Source organism: Betta splendens, chromosome 2 (assembly GCF_900634795.4).
Source record: "Betta splendens chromosome 2, fBetSpl5.4, whole genome shotgun sequence".
Lineage (NCBI taxonomy): Eukaryota > Metazoa > Chordata > Actinopteri > Anabantiformes > Osphronemidae > Betta > Betta splendens.
In genome coordinates this window covers 21,591,529-21,613,823 of record NC_040882.2, presented here as the reverse complement: position 1 = coordinate 21,613,823, position 22,295 = coordinate 21,591,529, and the positions used below count along the sequence as shown (strand labels likewise).

General features: G+C 45.9%; 3 protein-coding genes across 10 annotated transcripts in view; 1 reads left to right on the top strand and 2 right to left on the bottom strand.

The window, feature by feature from the left end:
• Positions 1–14,088, top strand: part of svep1 (sushi, von Willebrand factor type A, EGF and pentraxin domain containing 1) — a 57,766-nt gene extending 43,678 nt beyond the window's left edge. For 3 of the 7 annotated variants that reach the window (XM_029170191.3, XM_029170174.3, XM_029170231.3), the window contains 28 exons: positions 79–192; positions 340–453; positions 566–767; positions 866–1,023; positions 1,302–1,500; positions 1,619–1,794; positions 1,925–2,049; positions 2,151–2,280; positions 2,353–2,523; positions 2,639–2,812; positions 2,911–3,030; positions 3,169–3,345; positions 3,612–3,696; positions 3,864–4,055; positions 4,295–4,462; positions 4,659–5,331; positions 5,410–8,138; positions 8,279–8,513; positions 8,728–8,883; positions 9,317–9,380; positions 9,739–9,912; positions 9,996–10,172; positions 10,685–10,867; positions 11,898–12,068; positions 12,736–12,831; positions 13,186–13,281; positions 13,414–13,507; positions 13,805–14,088. In XM_029170191.3, coding sequence (XP_029026024.1) covers positions 79–192; positions 340–453; positions 566–767; positions 866–1,023; positions 1,302–1,500; positions 1,619–1,794; positions 1,925–2,049; positions 2,151–2,280; positions 2,353–2,523; positions 2,639–2,812; positions 2,911–3,030; positions 3,169–3,345; positions 3,612–3,696; positions 3,864–4,055; positions 4,295–4,462; positions 4,659–5,331; positions 5,410–8,138; positions 8,279–8,513; positions 8,728–8,883; positions 9,317–9,380; positions 9,739–9,912; positions 9,996–10,172; positions 10,685–10,867; positions 11,898–12,068; positions 12,736–12,831; positions 13,186–13,281; positions 13,414–13,507; positions 13,805–13,835 — 7,184 coding nt within the window. In that variant the 3' untranslated portion in view covers positions 13,836–14,088. Of the gene's footprint in view, positions 1–78; positions 193–339; positions 454–565; positions 768–865; positions 1,024–1,301; positions 1,501–1,618; positions 1,795–1,924; positions 2,050–2,150; positions 2,281–2,352; positions 2,524–2,638; positions 2,813–2,910; positions 3,031–3,168; positions 3,346–3,611; positions 3,697–3,863; positions 4,056–4,294; positions 4,463–4,658; positions 5,332–5,409; positions 8,139–8,278; positions 8,514–8,727; positions 8,884–9,316; positions 9,381–9,738; positions 9,913–9,995; positions 10,173–10,684; positions 10,868–11,411; positions 11,545–11,897; positions 12,069–12,652; positions 12,832–13,185; positions 13,282–13,413; positions 13,508–13,804 lie in introns of those variants that run through there. The other 4 variants (XM_029170183.3, XM_029170199.3, XR_003787880.3 and 1 more) reach the window with 4 other exon arrangements.
• Positions 14,089–14,141: 53 nt separating this feature from the next.
• Positions 14,142–16,480, bottom strand: LOC114867589 (thioredoxin-like). The gene is made up of 5 exons (XM_029170401.3): positions 16,324–16,480; positions 15,735–15,839; positions 15,007–15,072; positions 14,663–14,728; positions 14,142–14,451 (listed from the first exon to the last, which is right to left on the bottom strand). Exons 1-5 carry the CDS (start codon positions 16,345–16,347, stop codon positions 14,389–14,391), a joined length of 324 nt encoding a protein of 107 aa, XP_029026234.1. The 5' UTR covers positions 16,348–16,480; the 3' UTR covers positions 14,142–14,388.
• A 2,673-nt stretch (positions 16,481–19,153) lies between these two features.
• txn (thioredoxin) lies at positions 19,154–22,110 on the bottom strand. Of its 2 annotated transcripts, none has more exons than XM_029170391.3 (5): positions 21,950–22,110; positions 20,545–20,649; positions 20,193–20,258; positions 19,849–19,914; positions 19,154–19,532 (listed from the first exon to the last, which is right to left on the bottom strand). In XM_029170391.3, the coding sequence occupies exons 1-5, from the start codon at positions 21,971–21,973 to the stop codon at positions 19,470–19,472; spliced, it is 324 nt and encodes a 107-aa protein (XP_029026224.1). In that variant the 5' UTR covers positions 21,974–22,110; the 3' UTR covers positions 19,154–19,469. The 2 variants fall into 2 exon arrangements, with proteins under 2 accessions (XP_029026224.1, XP_040923532.1); XM_041067598.2 differs by lacking the exon at positions 21,950–22,110 and adding an exon at positions 21,023–21,184.
• Between the last annotated feature and the right edge of the window lie 185 nt (positions 22,111–22,295).

Here is a 22,295-nt window from a genome sequence, read left to right as displayed (position 1 = left end):
AGTGGAATTCTCTCATCAAATGATTATTGGGACACTAGAGATTAACATTAGACACCACCTTTGCCATTTCATCCTCAGGTGCCAAGTGTGAAATTGATGTAGATGAGTGTGATTCTGCTCCATGCCAGAATGGAGGCCTCTGTAAAGATGGGATAGGAGACTACCAGTGTCAATGCAAGCCTGGATTTTTAGGTTAGGAACATTGTAATTAACTACTTTTTAATTGCTTATACAAATACAAAGATGTGCGGAATAAAAAAAAAAATTGAAAATCAATATAATTATATAATTCCTGTCAGGTGAAAACCAAGCCAATATGGTTTTAATTTGTTGTTTCAGGCACTGTGTGTGAGGCGGAGGTAAATGAGTGCATGTCCGCCCCCTGTCTGAACGAAGGGGTGTGTGTGGATGAGGTCAACAGGTTCACCTGCAGCTGTGCCAGTGGTTTCACAGGTTAGTTACAGGCGAACGCTAGCTTTTACCCTGGTCAGTAGCTCGACAGCCGCCTATACTGTACTGTATCCGCAGACAGTCTAACTTCATAGTCTTTTTCACAAATCTGCAGGTCCTCGCTGTGAGCTGGAAATAAACGAGTGCCTTTCCAACCCCTGTCTGAACGGAGGCGTATGTGAGGACCTGACTGGTGGCTACAGCTGTAGTTGCTCTGTGGGGTTCTCAGGGGATTACTGTGAAGTCAATGTTGATGAATGTTACAGTGCTCCCTGTTTGAATGGAGGCTCGTGCCTGGACGCCATTAACAATTTCAGGTAATAAAGATTCTGAGGGAATAATTAGCTCTTTTTATTTGAAGCCAATTTTAGTTTAGACGCAAGTTGTATGTCTCATTGTGTTGTTCCTGTTGTAGGTGTCAGTGTGTCAAGGGCTACCGAGGCCGGCTGTGTGAGGTGGATGTAGATGAGTGCGATCCCAACCCCTGTGTGAATGGAGCCAGCTGCCTGGACGGTCTGGGGTCCTACACCTGCCGCTGCCTTCCTGGGTTCAACGGAACCAGGTGTGAGACAGGTACAATAGGACCAATAATACATACAATGTCAGCTGCAAATCAGGTAGACAGGAAATTAAACAATGCAAAATTGTTCTTGTCACATTAAAATGTTTTTAGTATTTTCCAGGTGAAAGCAGTGTTAGTTTAAAGGTGTTATATAATTAGTTAATGTAGTGAACTACATCTTATTAATTCAATATTCATATGTATTTATACACACAATGTTTGAAGAAGTTAATTAATCAAACTATATTTTATACACTGGGAAAAAGATACATGCTTTCTGTCCTGCCAGAGATGTCCTCTGCATTCAACCTGGACTTTGAGGTGTCAGGCATTCATGGTTACGTCATGATGGATGGAGTGATGCCAGCATTGACCGAGATCACCTGCACCTTCTGGATGAGGTCATTGGACACGAGCAACTATGGCACTCCTATCTCCTACGCTGTGGAGGGCAGCGACAACGCTTTTCTCCTGATAGACTACAATGGGTCAGTTTTATACCAAGCACTTTGAGTGGGTTCAGTAATTCTACGTCTTTACGTGTGTGTTTATGTTTTATTGTTTTTGTATTATGTCAGTTTTACCCTTGTGCCTTCCTCCATACAGGTGGGTGTTATATGTGAATGGAAAGGATCGGATCACTGACTGCCCTGCAGTGAATACAGGTCACTGGTACCACATTGGGGTTTCCTGGAGGAGTTGGGATGGCGACTGGAGGGTCTACATCAATGGAAAGGCCTCAGATGGAGGAAAAGGCCTGTCGGTCGGCACCACTATCCCAGGTGTAGTGCTAGCCTCAGCCTACTGTAGCTTACTGGATCATGACAGAGGTTTCTGGTCCAGAAAATCCAGAGAGGAACACAGTAACTCAAAAGAAAAGGAGCTTGTTAACCTCTGAATTATGTTTTACAGCGGGTGGGGTGCTGGTGTTGGGTCAGGACCAAGACCAAAGGGGTGAAGGCTTCAACCCTGCGGAGTCCTTTGTTGGCTCCATCAGCCAACTAAATATCTGGGATCGTGTTCTCACACCACAGCAAGTAAACATGAAATAAAAATTTACCATACAATACTCACACTTCTGTCCAATCCAGTGGTTGTAGTTCAGTAAAAGTAAAATTTTTCCCGGCCGATCTACCAGGTGAAGGTACTGGCCAGCAGCTGTCCCGCCTCCCATGTGACCCACAGGGGGAATGTACTTGCCTGGCCAGATTTTCTCAATGGGGCGATCGGCCGAGTCAAAGTAAACCTCAACAGCATTTTCTGTGCAGGTGAGGGTACATGAATTCATGCAATATCAAACATTGCGACATGTGTAACCTCCAACATTTGTTATTTCTCAGATTGCCCCAAGCTGCAGGATGCAGTGCCCCACTTGCACACTTCCACTGTGGAAGTGAAGCCTGGCGCTCAGGTCCAGCTGTCCTGTGACCCTGGCTTCTACCTGGTGGGGGAGCCGGTGCTACAGTGCCAAAACAAAGGAGAGTGGAGCCACCCTTTGCCCAGCTGTGAACGTAAGGCGGAGACACAAACTGAAAGTTGCCTCTGATTTAAAGTAGTCTAGCATTTTCTCTCCAGATGAAAACTTATACTTATACGTGTGTGCGTGTGTGTGTGTGTGTGTTGCAGGTGTGTCCTGTGGAGCTCCTCGACCTTTAGAGAATGGCTTATTCCAGGGAACAGACTTTCATGCTGGGAGCTCAGTGGTCTATCAGTGTAATGGTGGATTTTACCTACTAGGAGATGCCAAAGTGCACTGCTCAAACAGCGGCAAGTGGATAGGGAATCCCCCAGCTTGTCTCGGTACTTTGTTTTCCTATCCAGACTTCCTGGTGTTAGATAGCATGGGCATATCTATCACCTACTCCTCCTCACTAAAGAGATTGTGTACTTGTGTTCAGATGTGGATGAGTGTGCTCTGGGATCTGATTGTGATGATCATGCCAGCTGTCAGAACACAGATGGCTCCTACACCTGCACATGCATTCACCCGTACAGTGGAGATGGGAAAAACTGCACAGGTAGGGGGCGTGCAAGCCTTTTGATATAACGCTTACGACAGCAGTGATTAGAGAAGGTTGCAGTTAGTCAGTACGCAGATACTGATAATAAAGAAAAAAGTGATGATTTAAGTAACAAAAAATGGTTTGTCCCATCAGAGCCAGTGAAGTGTGGGAACCCTGGGTCGCCAGAGTTTGGACACAGAGACGGAAGCAGTTTTTTGATGGGCAGCGTGGTGGTGTTTGGCTGTGACAGTGGCTATGAACTGGTTGGCTCCTCTCGACTCCACTGCCTGGACACGGGGAACTGGGATGATCCCATACCTTACTGCAGAGGTGAGGGGTTGAATATAAATGAAGTCAATGTAATACTGTACGTCCCTTATTACCTTCACATTTCTAATAAGCAGTATAGGGATTTAATCCAAGTCTGTTTTGTTCTGCATGTGCCGTACAGTAAGTGACAAAAAATTCAGAATACTGTACATATTCACCTTGTTTGCACACTTTGTTTGCAGGACATCACTTTCTATTGGTAAACCTCCCTGAGATTAATTGCTTTGTCGTTTACTCTGGAAATTATTATTTGTGTTGCCCTGTAGCTCTTTCCTGCCCCACACCAACTGTTCCAGAGAACTCCGTAATGAAGGGAAACAACTTCACCTATGGAAGCAAGGTGACTTTCAGGTATCATCTACATCTACTACAGCACCATTTTGTGAGGAGGCATCAGCTTTTATAAATGAAGGGAAGTGAATAGTGAATGAAGGCAAAAATAAAGTAGCTGTTTTTACAAATGAAAAAAAGTTGATTCTGTGCATCTAACAACGTCGACTGTGTTTATCTTTTCTTAGCTGCACGAAAGGCTTCATGCCTCCGTTCCCCTATGAGTTCCAGTGTCTCGCCAGCCTCAGTTGGAGTGGGACACCACCATCCTGCCATCCAGTGACCTGTGGGGGGCCTCCGGCTTTAGAGAACGCAGACTACTCCCTCATCAGAAACACTTACATGTCCACTGTCATTTATACTTGTGCTGAGGGATACAGGTATGAAAAGCGTACAGCTACACTGTTTACTGTCCTTTCCCACAATGTGCTAATCTTTATAAAGATACTACATCAACCGTGACTTTTTGAGTGTGCATTAAACACTGGTTCTTTAACATTGTTTTAGAATTATTGTTGTTGTTATATATTATTGTTCACTTATCTAAATCTTTCAGTTCATCTGTAAATGTCTGATGCTATGTTTGCTTATGAAAGCTAAATAATATGTTGGTGTGAAGACCACAGGGCTCTATGGAAGTTGTTTGTGAAGCGACAGGAGAGTGGAGCAGGCCTGTTGGTCGATGTGTGAGGCTCCTGTGCCGTGAGCCGCCAGCCATGAAGGATGCACTGACTATAGGAGATGACTATGAACTAGGAAACAAGGTGCACTATGTCTGCAAAGAAGGGTAGGTGTAGCTGACATCTACTCAGTTATAATTCTGTGTATTCAGTTCAAGTCACATGTTTGTTCAATGAGAACACAAAAGCCACAAATAAATTTAAGTTTCTTTACATTTATAGTAAACAAATTGTTAGTCTGATAATGTTGTCTTACAACATTTCTTGCCTTTGCTGAACTTTTTTGTTGTTGTCTGTCTGTAGCTACACTTTGATTGGCCCAGAGACGAGGGAATGTCTGCCAACTGGCCACTGGAGTGACAGCTCTGCCCAATGCGTCCCTCGCTCTTGTGGACCCCCTCCTGCCATCGACCATGCTGAGCCTTTTGAAGGCCACCAGCTGTTTGGAGACACTGCTAATTATTACTGCACTGATGGATACACTGCTGGAAATAACACCAAGATGGTGTGCAATGCTCAGGGTGTGTGGGCGCCTCCTGATGGCTTCGCGGCACCTCGCTGCATAGCAAACTTCTGCCTGCGTCCACCTGACCTTCCCCATGCAATATTGGATTCAGTCAACAAACCCAAATATGCGAGCAACACTGAAGTGAGCTATAAATGTGAGGAGGGCTTCATGCTCAATACCACAGCCACATTAAAATGTCTGATGGGTGGCGAATGGGAGCCTTGGCCATATGACATCACTTGCGTGCCAGTGAGGTGCTCCACCCCAGAGAGCATTGATCGGGGTTATGTGATTGGGAATAACTTTAGCTTTGGAGCTGTGGTGGCATACAGCTGCCACTCAGGCTTCCTGATCCGAGGGGAAAAGAGAAGGACCTGCAAAGCTAATGGAGAATGGGGCGGAGCTCTGCCTACCTGTGTACCAGTGTCCTGTCCCCATCCTCCTAAGCTTGAAAATGGATACATCCAGGTTAGCCACGCACTTATTACTGCACAATTTAAATAACCTGTAATTATTAAGTGTGTTTAAATTATGTGTTTTCCCCAGGCCAGGGGTCGATTAACCTTCAACGGCAAGATCACGTATGCCTGTAATGCAGGCTACAGACTGTTTGGTCGTCCAGATCGTGTTTGTCAAGCCAATAGACAGTGGTCAAACACTAACCCTCCCACCTGTGTCATATTGACCTGTGATCCTCCTCCTGACATCGTCCACGGACATTACAGAGGTTCTGAGTTCCAGGTGGGCCGAAAAGTGGAGTATGTCTGCGATGAGGGTTATGAACTAGTTGGTGATTCCATCTGGACTTGCCAGAAAGAAGGAAAATGGGATATGACACGACGTCCGCGCTGCTCACCTGTGCAGTGTCCAGAGCCACCACTGGAGGAGAACCACCTGGTCCTGAAAGGCCTGGATTCGGAATCTGGAACAGTGGAATTATCCTGTGAAGATGGCTACATCCTCGAAGGGGCTCACATTCTCCGCTGCACCCCATCCCTAGAGTGGAACGACACATTTCCAGTGTGCAAACCGGTGTTTTGTGGCCAGTTGCCTGAAGTTTCGTTTGGTTATGCTGCCTCAACCTCTGCCCTGTTTCCTTTTGGCACTGTCGTAACATACGCATGTATGGATGGCTTCACATTTAAAAAAGAAGATGCTGTGTCCTGTCTAGCTAGAGGACACTGGAGCAGTCCTTACCCAGAATGTATCCCAGTCGAATGCCCTCAGCCGGCACAGATATATAATGGTAATGTTGATGTCCAGGGTCTGATGTACCTCAGCAAAGCCCTGTACAGCTGTAAGAGTGGATATAATTTAGTGGGAAACTCTACTGTCCTCTGTGGAGAGAAAGGACTTTGGATTGGAGAGGTGCCCTCCTGTCGCCCAGTTGAATGTTCTATTCCTAAACAAATAGTCCACGGCAAAGTGGTTTATACAAAACTCCATTTTGGGCACAGTGCCACCTTTTCCTGTCGCCGTGGTTACCGTCTTCAGGGCCCAGAGACTTTGAAATGTATGGCCAGTGGAGAATGGAACACCAAGCCACCTGCATGTGTGCAGATATCCTGCACCCCACCTCAACCCATAGAAAATGGCTTTGTCGAGGGCCAGGATCATAGTTTTGGTGTCACTATTTTCTACAGTTGTTTTCCTGGTTTTCAGCTGTTGGGCCAGGATCATCTGACCTGTGAGGAGTTCGGCTGGTCTAGTGCTGTCCCTGTCTGTGTGCCCTCAGACTGTGGCTTGCCTCCTCATATAGATTTTGGGGAATATTTTAGAGTGATAGAGCAAGTCGGGGGCTCGCTCACAACTTTTAAAGACACTGGAATATTATCCTCACCAATGGACTTAAGTTTCCTTGAAGGGACGTTGATCGAGTACCGTTGCCATAAGGGTTATGACCTCACAAGCCACACCCGGTTGGTGTGTCAAGAGGATGGGGCCTGGAATGGGACAGCTCCATCTTGTGTTCCTGCAGAGTGTGAGACACCACCCAGTCCAGATCATGGCTGGGTCAATGTGACTGATACCTCCCTTGGCAGTATGGTTAGATATACTTGTGAGGAAGGTTATGAGCTTGATGGGGAAGCGGTGAGACAATGTGTTTCGGGTCGACTGTGGAGTAATGACGCCCCAATTTGCCATCCCTTTTCCTGTGGTGACCCAGGAACCGTTGCTAATGGCACAACTTCTGGTGGTACTTTTGTGTATCCAGAGGTCTTGCACTTTGCATGTAATCCTGGGTTTGTCCTAAGGGGCAGTGACACTATAGCCTGCCAGGCCAATGGAAAGTGGACCGGCCAGAAGCCACAGTGTGAACCAGTGTCTTGTGGTCCTCCTAACGTTCCCGGTGATATTACTTTTAAGGGGGAGACATACACTTACAATAATGAGGTAGACCTGAGCTGTCAGCCTGGTTTCCTCTTACAAGGCAAATCTGTCAGTGTTTGCCAGGCTGATGGCACCTGGAGTCATGAGTCTCTTACCTGTGTACCTGCCCAATGTAAGAAACCCCCTCCAATACCCAATGGTCGTGTGCTGGGATCTGAGTTTGACTTCAACAGCAAACTAAAGTATGTTTGTGATGAGGGATATAAGCTAATAGGAAGCTCTATTAGCGTTTGTCAGTCAGATGGACTCTGGGACAAACCCGCGCCTCGCTGTGACATCATCACTTGCGAACCTCCTGAAGACATCAGTCACGGCTTCCTAAATGGCTCCACCTTCAATTATGATGATGTGGTGGAATACGTCTGCTTTGATGGCTATGAGGTGGTTGGGGACCCCGTGCTGCGATGTTCTGCCCAAGGCCTCTGGGTGGGCACTGTGCCCCAGTGCCGGCCATGCACCTGTTCCCTACCTATGCTCAAATTTGGACTCGTTATTGGCCGGGAGCGCTCCTGTGGGGATCGCGTGCTCTTCCAGTGTAATGACGGGTACAAGCTTCTGGGTCCCGCTGAGGCAGTGTGTCAAAAGGGAGGGGTGTGGAGCCCTGGGGTGCCTGTGTGTGGCCGAGGCAGGTGCACTGTCGCCCCGCCTGCAGTTCCTAATGCTGTCCTGCAGGGCGGCAGTAACACCTTCCAAGACACAGTCCTATACAAGTGCAGGCCAGGCTACCAGGCAAAGGGCTTTGCACACCTCACCTGTGGGAGAGATGGCAAGTGGGGAGAACCCAAGATCAGCTGTGAGCCTGTGAGTTGTGGACAACCTCCAGCCATAGCAAACGCTCAGGTGGTTGGAGACGCCTTCACCTTCCCAAACCAAATCACTTACAGGTAAATACTCAGGTTTGTGTTGAAAACTTGTTTCGACATTTCACCTAACCTAACTAGCTAATTACATTGGCCACAACGTCCAACATGTTGGTAGGAACATAATTTTGTATATTCCATATATTGTCTCCTTTATCATACAGGTGTGATGAGGGGTACAATCAGGCCACACAGACAGCTTCTCTGTCCTGCCAGAGTGATGGCACATGGTCCAAACACAGCATCCGGTGTCGCCCCACGCCTTGCCAACTACCCACTGATTTGGCGATTGCCCATTTGGCAGTCACTGGGCTGGAGCTCACCCCTGTTGGGGGAACCATTGGCCTGGCCTGTCCTCCTGGCCTCTACCTGCAGGGGCCGGCACTAGCAGAGTGTCAGGTAGGACACAAGTCGGTTCAATAGTAGTTAAATAATGAAGTCGCTTTAGTTTAGTCACTGTTATTATGTAAAGAAAATGTAACACGAGAGTAATTTGCAGAGCTTTTATGTGAAACGTCTGTGTTTGAACTTGATCTGCAAACTTCCTCAGTGTGATTAAGAAACCATGAATCCTGTTGTGCTTTCCTTTCTGGTTCTGTGGTTTGTGACGAAGCTGGGGGGAAGCTGGGCTCCAGACTTCTCAGCAGTCTCATGTGAACCAGTGGTGTGTAAGAAACCCCCACCTGTTGATCACGGCTTCATCAAGGGCGACAGCTACAACTATGGGGATTTGGTCATGTACTCCTGTCTGCCTGGCTTTGACTTGAAGGTACTGCTCCTCACGTCATTCTCACCTCTTTTACCAGAGGTTAGAATGACATCACCAGCCTGAAAGCTGAATATACTATTACAGCAATGTTCATTTTTTTTACTTGTGCAACTGAGGCCAGTGTTTTGTGATTTTGAATGTTTATTGGATATATGATTACACCTGTCTATAATAATACCAAACAGGTTTGGCCTGTTTCTATATTACTACAAAAGGCTTCCTCTTCTGCATCTGTTATGGCGACAGCAAACAGAAAGTCACATGGTTTTCCCTCAGTGGCTGTTGTAACAAAGCAAACAGGAGATGAGTCAATCTATTCCCAAAGACAAAGACAGACAGAGGACAATCAGCTGACATTATGTAACAGTCTCTAAAAACACATGTACTGATGGTCACCTCTGTCCTCTGGTCCACACTTTGCTCTTTGTCACAGGGCGACTCTGTCCAGACCTGCCAGGGAGATGGGACCTGGAGCGGCACTCAGCCAGTTTGTATCGGTGAGCTGTTCAAATGGATACACAGGGAGAAATGGTTTTGTGCAATGCAGTAATTCACCAACATCTCAACACGTTCACGTTTCGTAATAAGAGCAATCGAGCGAAAATTGTTTTGTTCCATGCAGAGAAAGTGAAATAGTGAAAAGCTAAAAAAGAAAAACTTGGGTGACTTCAACTGTGGGTGGAAAAATCAGCAGCAGTTGGAAGCTCTATCATAAATTATGAAGTGGAGTAATCTTTACTGTGTAATGTCTAACTATATTAACTTTCACTGGGATACAGCGTTTACTGTAACTGTTGGCAGAAGCATTGAATTAATCTTAGGATCCTCATCTCATCCCCCTGTTTGTCCCTTCAGGACAGTCCTGTGGGCCTCCTCCCACAGTAAAGGGGGCACAGGTGCAGGTAATAGGAGGGCCCTACCTGCACAATGCCAGCTATGAATGTAATGTTGGGCTGCAGCTGGTCGGCCCTAAGACGCTCGTCTGCCTGCACAACGGCACGTGGAGCCTGCCAGCTCCTACATGTGAAGGTGTGTGCAGTCGGAGGGGCAAAATCTAAATCCAAGTACGAGGAAAAAAATAACTACACATTTGTGTATCTCCTCTTTGTCAGTAGCCAGAGGCTGCAGGAGCCCAAAACAAATACTGCACGGTAAAGTGCTGGAACACGCGCTGCACACTGGGCCGGCTGTGGAGTTTCATTGTGATAAAGGCTACGAGCTGGTGGGAGAGGCCATGGTGCTGTGCGTGGGAGCAAACGTGTGGAGCTCCTCCTTCCCCACATGCCAACGTGAGAAGCTTCTGAATTAATGTCACGCAGGACACGCTTTTGTGAAGAATAATCAGTGTTTTAAGCAAACGCTTACAACACTGACAAACACCCAACACACTGCACAGAGTGTAGTGTTTCATCATTGGTTTCATAATGTGGACCGTTACAAGAGGCCAGTGGGTTCAACCTGTTGCTGCTTCTTGCTGGATATTTAGAGTAAAGCAGTCATTAGAAAAAAACATTTTAAAATGTGTAGCTATTACTGTATGTACTGTATGTTTTAATAATTTTAAGATTGTTGCCAAGAGTCATGTCGGGTCAACTGTAATAATAAAGTGCCTAACAATTAATATAAAAAGAAACATGATCTTTGCAGAGGTATTTCACAACTTAGAGCCTGCAACAGCACACGCCCTGTCTTTCCTGAGCTTCTCCTGTGTCTCACTGTACACGACACAAACAAAGGGAGGCAGAGAGAATTAAATGTTAAAAAAAGTTGAAAGTAGATGTGTCCCTTGTGTCCCTCACAGCCAAGTCGTGCCCAACTCCTCCAGCCTGGAAGGAGGACAGAAGCGGGAACAGATCCCAGCAGGAGTTTCATGTTGGTCAGTCGCTTCGTGTCACTTGCCCCAAAGGTCAGCAGGTGAAAGGCAGCGGCACCATCACCTGCAGGCCGGACCAGACCTGGACCCCCATCAGCTCTGTGTGTGAAAGTAGGTGGAAAGAAATCTAGTTTACGTTTCACCCGGTTTACTATTTACTGGTAAATAGGAAGCAGTAGGAGTAAAGAAGCAGAGGGAACACATTAGGAGTACAAGCATTTTGTATTAATAATTCAAATAATCCTCCTTGTTAAAGTGCTGTATTCACATTGGCTCATATTTGTCTATAAATTAATTTTATTTGTGTTTCAATGAGGTTGTTGAAAGATTTCATGTACAGTACTGTGTGTTTGCTATTTTTTAGAATATCTTTGTTTCGTATTGTTTTACCCTTAGTATCATGTTAATCTCCCTCAGTATAAAACCTTGTTCAAAATTTAAAAAAAATCTATTTTTAATAATTAACATAGTTGACATTATGTTGTCATTTTGTGTTTTATCTTTTAAACAATCTAAGCCAAATTCCCGCCCTCGGGGACTGAATCGTGTTTTAACCAGTGCGGTCGAGTGTCAGGCGTTGCTCTGTGCTGCATGTTCAGGTTCAGTCTTGCCTCCAGCTGTTCTCTGCCTCTGCCTGAGCTTTTATTTTAACCAGTGAACCTGGATGCTGGACTAACTGTGGGCAGCTCTGCAGCTTCATGGCCTGTCTGACGTCTTTCCTGTCCTCATCTGTGCTCCTGTTCCTGTGTCTCAGTGTTTGTACGCGCATGGAGTCCGCTCTGCTACTGGTACATGTAGCTGTTATGTGCATGTGGTCTGGGATCATGTCAGGTTTTCACAGTGTTAAATTCCCACCTTTAGGTGTTTTGCATGAAGGACACTCTGATCAAGTTGAATGTGGCAGAAAACGCACTGGATTCATTTTCTCTCCACAGCTGTGTCTCTGCTGTGCACAGCTGTGATGCAGACAATAAGAGACACGTCCTATCTGCACCTGTGTTCTGTGTTCCTGTAGTTCAGTTTCTGGTGTTTGACATGAATCCTGAGCTCCTTCAGAACTTTCCCTGTAGACCTGGCTGCTTTCCGTCACAGCAGAGCTGCTTAAGGCCGTAGAGTGACTGGTGTCTGGGCTGTTGTGCAGGGGTGACCTGCGGCCCCCCCCTCCACGTGGCCAACGGGGTGGTGCGGGGGGCAGTGTTCCAGTTCGGGGATGTGGCTGTGTACTCGTGTTTTGGCGGCTACGCCATGGAGGGCGTTGGAAGGAGCAGGTGTCTAGAGAACGGCACCTGGACGCCGCCTCCCGCGTGCAGAGGTAGAGAGAACAGCAGGGGACTCCTCGCTATCCCGGGACACTTCCTTGTTTCACCCATGATGCACTGCAGCCACTCTTTTTAATGGCTTCCTGGTCTACTACCGTACTATTCTTCTCTTTAGCGCCAACATTTCCTTTGCTCTATGTGGAAAATGGGTTTCCTTCATCGCAAAGAGCAACTTCACCAAAGAACCTCTTCTGCTGCTGTACTGTGACTGTCTGTTGACTCTTACACTCGTGCTTTGATACATGACTCATAGAAGTTCTTTCCATAGCCTGGATCCAGCCCATTAAAGGGAAATCTCCTTATTATGTTCAGAACAATTAGGTGTAAGGCACATCCCCACGGCCTAGTGTTTACGGAGGGAAAAACCAGACTGGCTACTTTACTTTACTGAACAAGAACCTGCTGCTCATTTCATGCAAAGTAAAATTCAAATGCTTTCGTTCTGATAATGAAGGCTGGATCCAGGCAGCTCCCTGCGGCTGTGAATGTGTGGTTCTGCTCAGGAATCTAAGATGCAGGCTGTGAATGCTGCTGCTCTCTTCTCTACTGCATGTTATTAGCCGTGGGCTTTTTTCAGGGGACTGAAACCTCTCTGGATCTTCATGAAGCATGTGACGTCTCTCTCCTCCTGTGACGCCCGTGTCTGTGTGTCTCCATCAGCTGTGTGTTGGCTGCAGTGTCAGAACGGAGGTGCGTGTCAGCGGCCCAACACCTGCTCGTGTCCCGAAGGCTGGATGGGTCGACTGTGTGAGGAGCGTAAGTGTTTGCTCAGCGAGCTCCGCGTGAAGGAGCACGAGCCCAAGAAACACGAGGTTTAGGAGCTGCTAGCGTTCCATTAGCTGCTACAGTAGCTAGTGATTTCGCAGTCATTGAGATGCTGCTTTCCTTTTTGCCTTATTACTATTTCTTTATACGCATATTTATGAACTTCACCATCAGTGTTCATTTTAGCATCTACAAAAAACTGGATGTTAAAATAAAATAAAACTATTTACAAGCAGGTCCAAAGAAAAGCAGTAAAACCAAATAAACCCTTTGAATCAGTAAAACAGCAGGTTTGAAGTTGAGCTAAATGTTCATCACGCCTTCTGTTACCTGGTCTCATCACAGCCATCTGCATCCTGCCGTGCCTGAACGGAGGCCGTTGCGTGGCGCCCTATCAGTGCGACTGTCCCACAGGGTGGACGGGCACCAGGTGTCACACTGGTGAGTTCATATTTGTGCCAGTGACGCTTTCACGGGTTTAAGCCTCTACGCCTTAAGAATCTATACGTTCACATTCACTTTATGGGACACAATAATGACTGTGTGCTGTCGTGTGTGTGTGTGACTTCACAGCTGTGTGTTCGTCGCCTTGTCTGAACGGAGGCAGATGCATCAGGCCAAACCGTTGTCACTGCAGCTCAGGGTGGGGCGGACACGACTGCTCCAGGTGACCAGAACCAAACGCTCACATACACGGAACGGTAGCAAAGCGAAGTGTTCCAAAGTAATGCACTGGTAACAACACAAATGAATGATAAGAACATAACAGGGGCTTTATAAACACGTTAAATGAGCGCCTAAAGCTCACGTTCACGCACAGGAAATGGTTCAGTTATCAGATAAATGCACAGTGTTTGCCTGTTATCCTCATCCAGACCCACTGCCCTGATCCCCACTCTGCTCTACAAACAGCTGTAACAAAGCTACAACAGCTGAACTCTGCTTCTCCTCCCTCTGTTTGCAGGAAAAGGAGACAAGGATACTATCACTTCTAAAGTTTCCACTCGGCTCCACGTGAATCGTCTTGTATAGTTACCTAGTACTTCACACTTCATTCTCATCTCTCTGCAAAGGCAAAGCAAGAACCATTTTGTAAAATAAAGCTGTATTTTTTCATATAGAGAGTCGACAGTATTAAACATATGCTGCTATACACTTGTACCATGTGTAAAAACTGATGTGATTGTTCGATGTATATGTGTAAACTATTCTCACGTTTTTATTAAAGCATAAAGTAACAACATCGTTCATTAATGTGTATCAGATGTGATGGCTTTGATGAAGTGAGTACGACAGCTCAGTCATTTACTTACATCTTTATTTAATTGTTCTAATCCAATTGTTTAACAAATCTAGAAAATGGTTTAGAGTTTTGTGAGGAGTCATTCCTTCACATGAAAGGCACCAGAAGGGTGTCAGGTCTAATCCAGACATACTGAGCTAACAGGAATGTGGTGACTGAATTAATTAGAACTGAGGTTAAACATGACACTGGTGCTCAGACTGCAACAGGATGTGGTTTTCATACAAGGACTTTGTCGGTTGGAGCTAACAGAACTTCTGCAGTCCATCTATCAGTTTGTTTTTGTCCGCGCCAGAGAATTCGTGCACCTGAAAGACAGAAAGATTAACTTGAAACTGTAAGTTTGTGGTTCCCATCGCTTTTGATCGCAACGTAAAAAAAACCTTTGAAATGTTCAAACTTCAAGGAACAAGGGAGCTCACGCCCGACAGAAAGTGAAACTATTCAAATTTAGCTGAGAGCGTGGGCAGTCAATGATCAAGGTTACGTCCTAATGAGCAGCCGATTAGTTCAACTCACCTTAGATCCGTTCTTGAAAAACTGGAACGTGGGCATGCATGAGATGTTGCACTCTCCACTCACATCCTGAGTAAAAAGCACAAACACACATCAGCTGTACTGTATACAACTGCACATAACCATGTATCAACTGGTAAACAGGCGGTTGAACAGGTTGAGTCTGTTGAAGCCTCTGACTCACAGCTTCATCTCATACAGATACGTGTATGTTAGCATCACTACACATGGTTACATTGGACGTCTGAGTGTCTGTGAATGAGGATCCTCTGTGTCAGAAGAGGCACAAACAGGTTTGACATGTTCTGATGTGATGGGTGTGGTGCCGTGTATCAAGAAGCCTTTACCGACGCCTCGTCCACATCGACCTTCAGGAAAACAACGTTGCTGTATTCACTGTTAGTCGACAGTTCCTGCAAGAGAATGAATCAACCTTGACCGATGTGTAAAAAGTAAAACTAGAAGCTCAGATATTTTAAACCTTAAGCCAAACCCATTTTAAAAAGAACTGCTATGATGTGTCAGGGACTCGGGCAGGCGGCGGACCCACATGCACAGCACGGAGGCGAGGTTATAATCAACAAAAGGTTTATTGCTCAAGGCAGGGTCATACGGTCCAGGTCAAACACAAAAAGGCTCGGCAAAAGTACAGGCAGGGAACAGGCAAAAACTCACGGTCAGTAGATAATCCAGTGTCGGGCAGGATACACGGTGCGAACAGGAATAAGACACGAGAACACGAACACTCAGGGAACTCAGGAAACTAGGGACGCTCAACTCATTCTCAACTCAACAATCTGGCAAATGACTACGGGAACAGGAGGTGACTAAATACACGGGTGAGTGATTAACTGATTCAGTGCAGGTGAGGATAACGATCAGGTGGAGCAGGGACAGCTGTGACAAGACAAAAACCGGAAGTAAAGCTAAAGCAGGAACAGAAACCAGGAGACTACCAAAATAAAACAGGAAGTAGTGTTACACAGGACATGGCGTGAAATATGACAAGCAGGACATGACGTGAAACAGGGAACAACTAGAAACAAAGACACAGATCATGACATGATGCACCTACTTCAAATACGGGGCCGATCATTCTGCAGGGGCCGCACCATGTTGCTGTGAAGTCCACCACAACTAGTTTGCCCCCTGCGTCGCTCAGGGCCTGTTTGAACTCTGCCTGCAGAACACAAGAACATTAAAACATTAGATTGAAGGAACCGGTTGAGGTCATAAACCTGCTGATGGGTTATTTTAAGACCATCAATGTCCATACAGACGGCAGTAAACCCCTGGTATGGATGAATCCCAACAGAGCAGACAGCTGGATCTGAAGCAGATGGGTTTGTTTAACGGGCGACTGAGCGTGTGCCTGTGTTTGTGCTGAGTCATCCAGTCACTCAACAACCAAACGAAATCACTAGAACTTTGCAGCTGTTCTCGTCTCGGTCTGAAAACACTGGGAACCAACTACTATTAAAAAAACTCAAGATGTGTGTGTGATGCAGCCAGTACAGTAAAAACACACACACACACACACACACACACACACAAAGAGGCAGAACAAACAAACCATGAAGCAGAGGGAGAAGAGACAAACGCACTAATGCGTTGAATATCAGTGTAACAAACAAAACAACTGGAAGAAACGAGTTACAACTTACGGAGTTTTTCACTTGTCTGACCATGGCGACAGATGAGCAGTCGGAGCGTCTCGGTGTCTGTGTTTGTCAGAAGTTTGCAGCGAGCCACTCCTTCTTTTATGGCTGCAGACACAGTGAGTCACAGCCAGTGTGAAACTGCACAATCTGACCAAAAAAATAAAAGCCTGTCCTGATGGTGAATGTGTCCAGTGAAGTACTAGACTTCATAATCCACAGTATTTACTTCAGTGAATTCATGGTAATTACTGTAACAGGTATGACTAACAATAATAATAGGTGTTGTCTGTTTTATTTGATGTGTTAACATTAACTCTACAATAAACAAAAACAATAAAATAAAACACAGGTCTGATATAAATTTACTGCATCCAATCTACTGTAATCTGTCATTTAAGCACATCTTCTAAAACGATGCTTTACTTCCTTCTCTTTTATTTTGAAATCTGGGTGTAGCAACTGGATGGTTCTGTAGTCAGCTGCATATTTGTGCCACCAGCTGGTGACTAAGAAAGAAAGCGAAATCACTGCTCGTCACTGGAGCTGAGTGCCAAGAGCTTCTTGTTTTGCCGATGTGTTTGCATTAACGGGAATCTGTGTCTGTTTTAAAGCAGCAGGTAAAAGCGGCTGCAGCTCCTCTGTCCCCTCATCACAGGTCACTGGTGTCAGGCAGCAAGAATCCGCTGATAACCACCTTCATGTTTGTCCTCTTCATCACCAGACCAATGGTGTGTGGTCCAAAGGTTACGCGTTGGGTGGCAGCAGCACGTATCATCAGACAGAGGTAGAACACAAAAAAGGACAAAGGCGACTTCACTCATCACCGCTGGTCTTTTGTCACTGATTTTATCATTTACAGTGTAGAGACAAGACAGTGGATATGTGTTGTTGTTGTTGAGTCCTGAGCATTGACGCGTTCAGCACCAGTAGATGGAGACAAACCCCTGAAAATGTGGGACAGGAATAAGGAGCTTGTTGAATCATAACCACCATCAGCAGCGTGAGAATAATAAAAATCCTTATTGTATGAAAGTTAGTTTTAACTTCTGATTCCCTCAGGAAAAACACACAAGCTACGTGGAAATGATTTAGTGTTTACTGTGTGCAACAACACGGCCGCTGTTCCACCAGTACATGAAGGAGCGCTGGTGATTAAAGGGGCTGTGAGTGTTCATCACTGGGCAGTAGTTTGACAGCACGAAGGGGAAGAGAGGAGGAGGAATCGATTAATCAGATAATCAGGAGAAGTGATCTCATAAAGCTGCCTGGTTACAGGTCACAGTTTGACCCCGTTCATTTATGGCTTTCAGCTCATAATAAACAGAGCAGGAGGAAATCACTGAGAATCACCTGGGCTGAACAGAGCTGACGGGGGACACGGGAACGTCAGGCAACGGGAGGAAAAGACCAGCAGGTCCAGCCCAAACCCACGGTCAGACACTTTGAGTTGTGCCGTGGCCTCTGGGAGCAGAGCGTGAGCGGCGCCTGTGCAGCCGCGGCTCCATCTCAACCCGCCGCCGCTCAGCGCCGGCAGCGGCTGCACCAAACGCCGCGTCGCATCTCTGCGTCTCCATGGAAACCTTTGTTACATAAGCCTCTGATCTTTCTCACGCGCACTGATCCTGGATACGAGCCATGGTGCTCATTGAGCTGAGGCTGAATCTGCATGGAGGTTACTTCAAATTCATGATGTCAGAATGACAAACAGCTCATTGATCACTGGATGGAAAACAAATGACGCCTTTAATGTTTCACATAAAAGCAGAAGCTGCATCCAGGCAGCTGTTGAGTTAGTGGTGAAACTGTCTCACTGTACTGACAAGCAGACAGTCAGTAACGCACGCATCCAAGCAGAAAATGGCAGCAATAATGAGGTCAAAGGTTGTTGTCAGTGGTGAAATATACACTAGTTTTAATCCATTGTTTTCTCTTATCACAGGCTAAAGGAACAATAGTCCAGGAATCAGCAATAGTCCAAAGAGCAGGAGATTAGAAGCTGCTACGCTCTGAAGTGAAACACAAATCAACAGAAATGTCAAAAAAGCATCTCTGCTTGTGTCTCACGGGTTCCACTAAAAACCAGCTCTGTGACTTCAACTGATTCTGAGAGTCTGCAGATTCTCATGGCTTCTTGAGCCTCATTGCAGAAAAGCGTCAGTTGCGCGTCATCAGCTGGACTCGGCTCGTGCTGAGCAGTGGGAGAGCTCGTAAACTCGCTGGCTGAAGTGACACAGTGTCGTGACTCACACCCAGTGGGTGGTCGTAAAGGAGTGACTAGTCACACGGGTCAGGTTCTCATGCGGAACACGAGTAAACGTCTGCGCCCTCTGGGCCGTGACCGTTCAGCAGTGAATCACCATCGCTTCCATCCCCGCAGCGCTCACGTCACTCAGCTGTGAAGCCAAGGTTTTCCTTACGGTAATTAGAATCAACCCATGTGGGCTTGTATTTGCTGGGAAGTTACCAGGAAACAGATTTATTACTGGGAACAGCATGACTGCTATTAGCTTAGCAATAGAGAGCTGAAGGTGTAGAGGCTGAGCACCAGCCACAGCATTAACGCCTCTCTGATGCCACTCACTGCTTAGTAGCTGCATCACGTTATACTTGTCTCCAATTCCCAAACTGGCCCATGAGAAGTTGTTAGTGTTCACAGCTTTAAAGCTGGTTTGATCAACATTTTAAATATACTGAAGACTCAACAGGCCAATGTGAACCATGTATAGAACAATATTGTCTCACTGCAGAGGGTCAGTTTACACAGAAGCACAGCTGAAAGCTTCTATGTCCAACGTCTGTGGTGTCTGATGAAGTGTACGAGTGGAACAGCACATTTATTTATTTATTTATTCTCATTTATTTAAATCCACACGTTTGACAGATTCACAATCAAGTTCAGGGGTTGGTCAGGAGCAAAGTTAGTCCTTTTTATAAAAACAATAGAAATGCTTATTACTGGTTTTATTAAAGTTGAGTCTGCTTTTAGCACAGTGGACACATGCACCGAGCACAAAGGGACATTATGTGGAATAAATTATTGCCAGGCTGGACATGAAAACCTGATGTTATGGAGCAGACTGTGGAACTGGGAAAAGGCAGTTGCTGAGGTTTTTATACAACGAGGGCTCATGTGGATTGGTCAGAGGCGCCTATCTATTCTTCTCCAGTGCCTCAGACAGTTGCTTCGCGTTAGCGCCAGAGAACTCATCCACCTGGGGAAAAAAGAAAGATGCGCAAACCTTTAAAAAAAATATTCACAACGAGTCTCAAGTGTCTGGTCCCAAAACCCCTTTCTTTTGGGTTTGGGAATTGAGTGTCCTGCGTCAGCTTCACCTCCACTGATCCAAACCTTTTTGGGAAAATGTGCTTGTGGATGCGTTTAATCATTACTCCTCAAACTGCCACTTTAGACCGATGCTCTTCATTTTTATCTCATCTAGGCTGCATTCTTTTATATATAAAGTGTTTTTAAACTTTAGCTTCTCTAAAGTCTTAAGATTCAAGCTAATGTCTCTATCGTAAACTTACCTTTTCTCCGTTCTTGTAAAAGTGGAATGTGGGCATGCAAGAAATCCCGCAGCTTGAACTCACATCCTGAAAAGAGTTAAGAAAAGTGTCAAACACTGCAGACACTCCTTTAAAAACAATGACCCAAACTTTAAATAAATTAGCCAATAACCAGCATGTGTCAAGGAATTACCACATGTGGCCACATTGCGGCAAGTCTGGTTTGTTCTTATTACATTACATCATGTACTCCACAAGGTCAGTTGTGCATCATCTGTTGTAGCTCCACCTGTGTGGTGTTCAGTGTCAGGGGTCCCCTGCATAAACCTTCTGGTAATTTTTCCTATTAGGAAAAGACTTTGTACCTCAGCTTCATCCACGTCCACCTTCAGGAACACTATGTCCTTGTTCGCAGGGTCTTCTGACATTTTCTGCAAGTGAGTGGATAAATAAACATTAAGATACAGGACACACACACAGGACTTTACTCTGCTTTAAAGAGAATGGTACATCTGCTATTAGCAGCTCATGCTACTTCAAACAGTAATTACACGACAGGAGCGTTGCCAACGCAACAGGAACTCCTCCCTTGGGAAAAGGGTTTTGTTAAACTAGAAACTTAACACCTGAAGGACGTTGCTACTACTGGTAAAAAAAAAATAAAACAAACATACATTCTTTATCCAACTATTTCCGCACACTTTGGCATCCACTTACTACAAATATGGGGCCGATCTGCTTGCAGGGGCCGCACCATGTGGCAGTGAAGTCCACCACCACCAGCTTGTCTCCTGCTTCCTTCAGGATCTTCTTGAAGTCATCCTGCAGAAAATAAAAACGTCTTTGAGTGGTGGCACATGTGTTTAATCTGTTCACAGCACAAATGTTGCTCCTTCAGTTTAGGCTGCATAGAAAGACGCTGCTGCACCCCATTTAGAATAAAAAGTGTTTATTCTTTTGATAAATAAATTAATTCTTAAACTGATCACTCCCTTTCAGATGCAGTGAAGGTCCAGGAAGCGATGATTTGCTTAGAAAAGCTGAAGGCAAAACCAAGTGGCGCTCATCACGTAGGTCTTTCACGGTTCATTCAATATTTAGTGGCTCGTCATACCGCACACTGTTTATTATAGCGCTAACGGGAATGCCGCTGACTTTTACAATGTGCGCATTAATAAATGAGCAGCGGTCCCACCCATCCCGAGGCATCCAGTGCGCGGCCTGCTGCGGATGGCCCGCAGCCCAGATCAGGTAACTGGAAGCACTGGTTAGCCAAACCCATCCCATTAGCATCTGATCCTCCGAGATGATCCGTATGCGCAAACAACGCAGCGTCGTTCATATTACAGCGTTGTTTCCACCAGTAAAGGTGGAAACAAGGCAGCAAGGCTTTTTTTCGGGCTAGCTGGGATTTAGCAACATGGCAAAGTCCACACGCACGCATGGTGACGGCGCTCCGCCACCCGCCGAAGTTAGCGTCTGATTCGCATTACAGCGGAAAAGTTGAACAACATTACACAACCGAGCGGCCAAGTATTCGCCCAGTTATTTGTTACGACGCCTTTTACACCCAAGTTTGTAGTTAATTATATACATTTCCACATCTAAACATTTTGGCCTGACAAATCACACTTGTCAAATCCTGTAAAGTTAAACAGCATCTGTTTGTTTCCATCCAGCATCTGCAGATTTTAAATATTTTTTGTACTTCACAGCAACGCATCACGCCAGAGCAGAAATTAAGACCGAATTAAATTAAATTAAAACAAACAAAAGGTTTCAAACTGTATATAGACCAGACGGCGAATAGGAAGCCAACTTCATCGACGTTATCTTCTGCTCAACAGCTAACCTAGTGACAGAACCGTTCATTTTAGCTAAACGCTGGTCGCGTCAGCTTCGAACCATCCTCCACCAGAAGCTTTAGGATCATCTGAATGAATAGAACGGACACAACGCCCCGAACCGGACTCTTCTAATGGAGGAAGGGTCCGACGAGGAGGGGGCTGCTGGTGCAGGCAGCGTGTTTCTTCCAATGTCCCGCGATGGCGGCTTTTTTACAGCCTACACTTTAAGATATAAAGAAATAAATAAACCTGGAATAACACAAGCTACAACTCACCAGATCTACTACTTCGCGAACCATGGTGTCTGCTGAACCAGTGCTCCCAAGAGTGGACGCGAGCGGCTGAGTTCGACAATGTCCTTCCTCTGAACGCACCGCGTTTAAGTCGCGCCAGCACGAATCCGTCCTTTACCGGAAGTCGTCCTGATTATAAAATAAAAGCCCTGGCGCTGTGGCCTAAATACCGACGGCGTGTCGTTGCAGGTCCACGCGCATCCTCTCTTATTAATAACTGTGACACATTGACAACTTCGATGTTTCCCGCAGGTACTAAAAAGGCCTTAACTCATGTATCCTCCAGTCACTTCGGTTTGAGATGGAAGACTTTTAAAAGCGTCTATTT

Bases quoted from the DNA above. Each gene is read 5' to 3' on its own strand.
- txn (XM_041067598.2), bottom strand. From the start codon at position 21,169: ATGAACGACGCTGCGTTGTTTGCGCATACGGATCATCTCGGAGGATCA. The intron at 20,259-20,544 runs GTAAGTGGATGC...ACTCACTTGCAG, and splicing joins AGATCGGCCCCATATTTGTA to AAAATGTCAGAAGACCCTGC. The intron at 19,533-19,848 runs GTAAGTTTACGA...TTTTTTCCCCAG, and splicing joins TTTACAAGAACGGAGAAAAG to GTGGATGAGTTCTCTGGCGC.
- LOC114867589 (XM_029170401.3), bottom strand. From the start codon at position 16,347: ATGGTCAGACAAGTGAAAAACTCC. The intron at 15,840-16,323 runs GTAAGTTGTAAC...TGTGTTCTGCAG, and splicing joins TCAGACAAGTGAAAAACTCC to GCAGAGTTCAAACAGGCCCT. The intron at 14,729-15,006 runs GTAAAGGCTTCT...CTTTTTACTCAG, and splicing joins TCGATGTGGACGAGGCGTCG to GATGTGAGTGGAGAGTGCAA.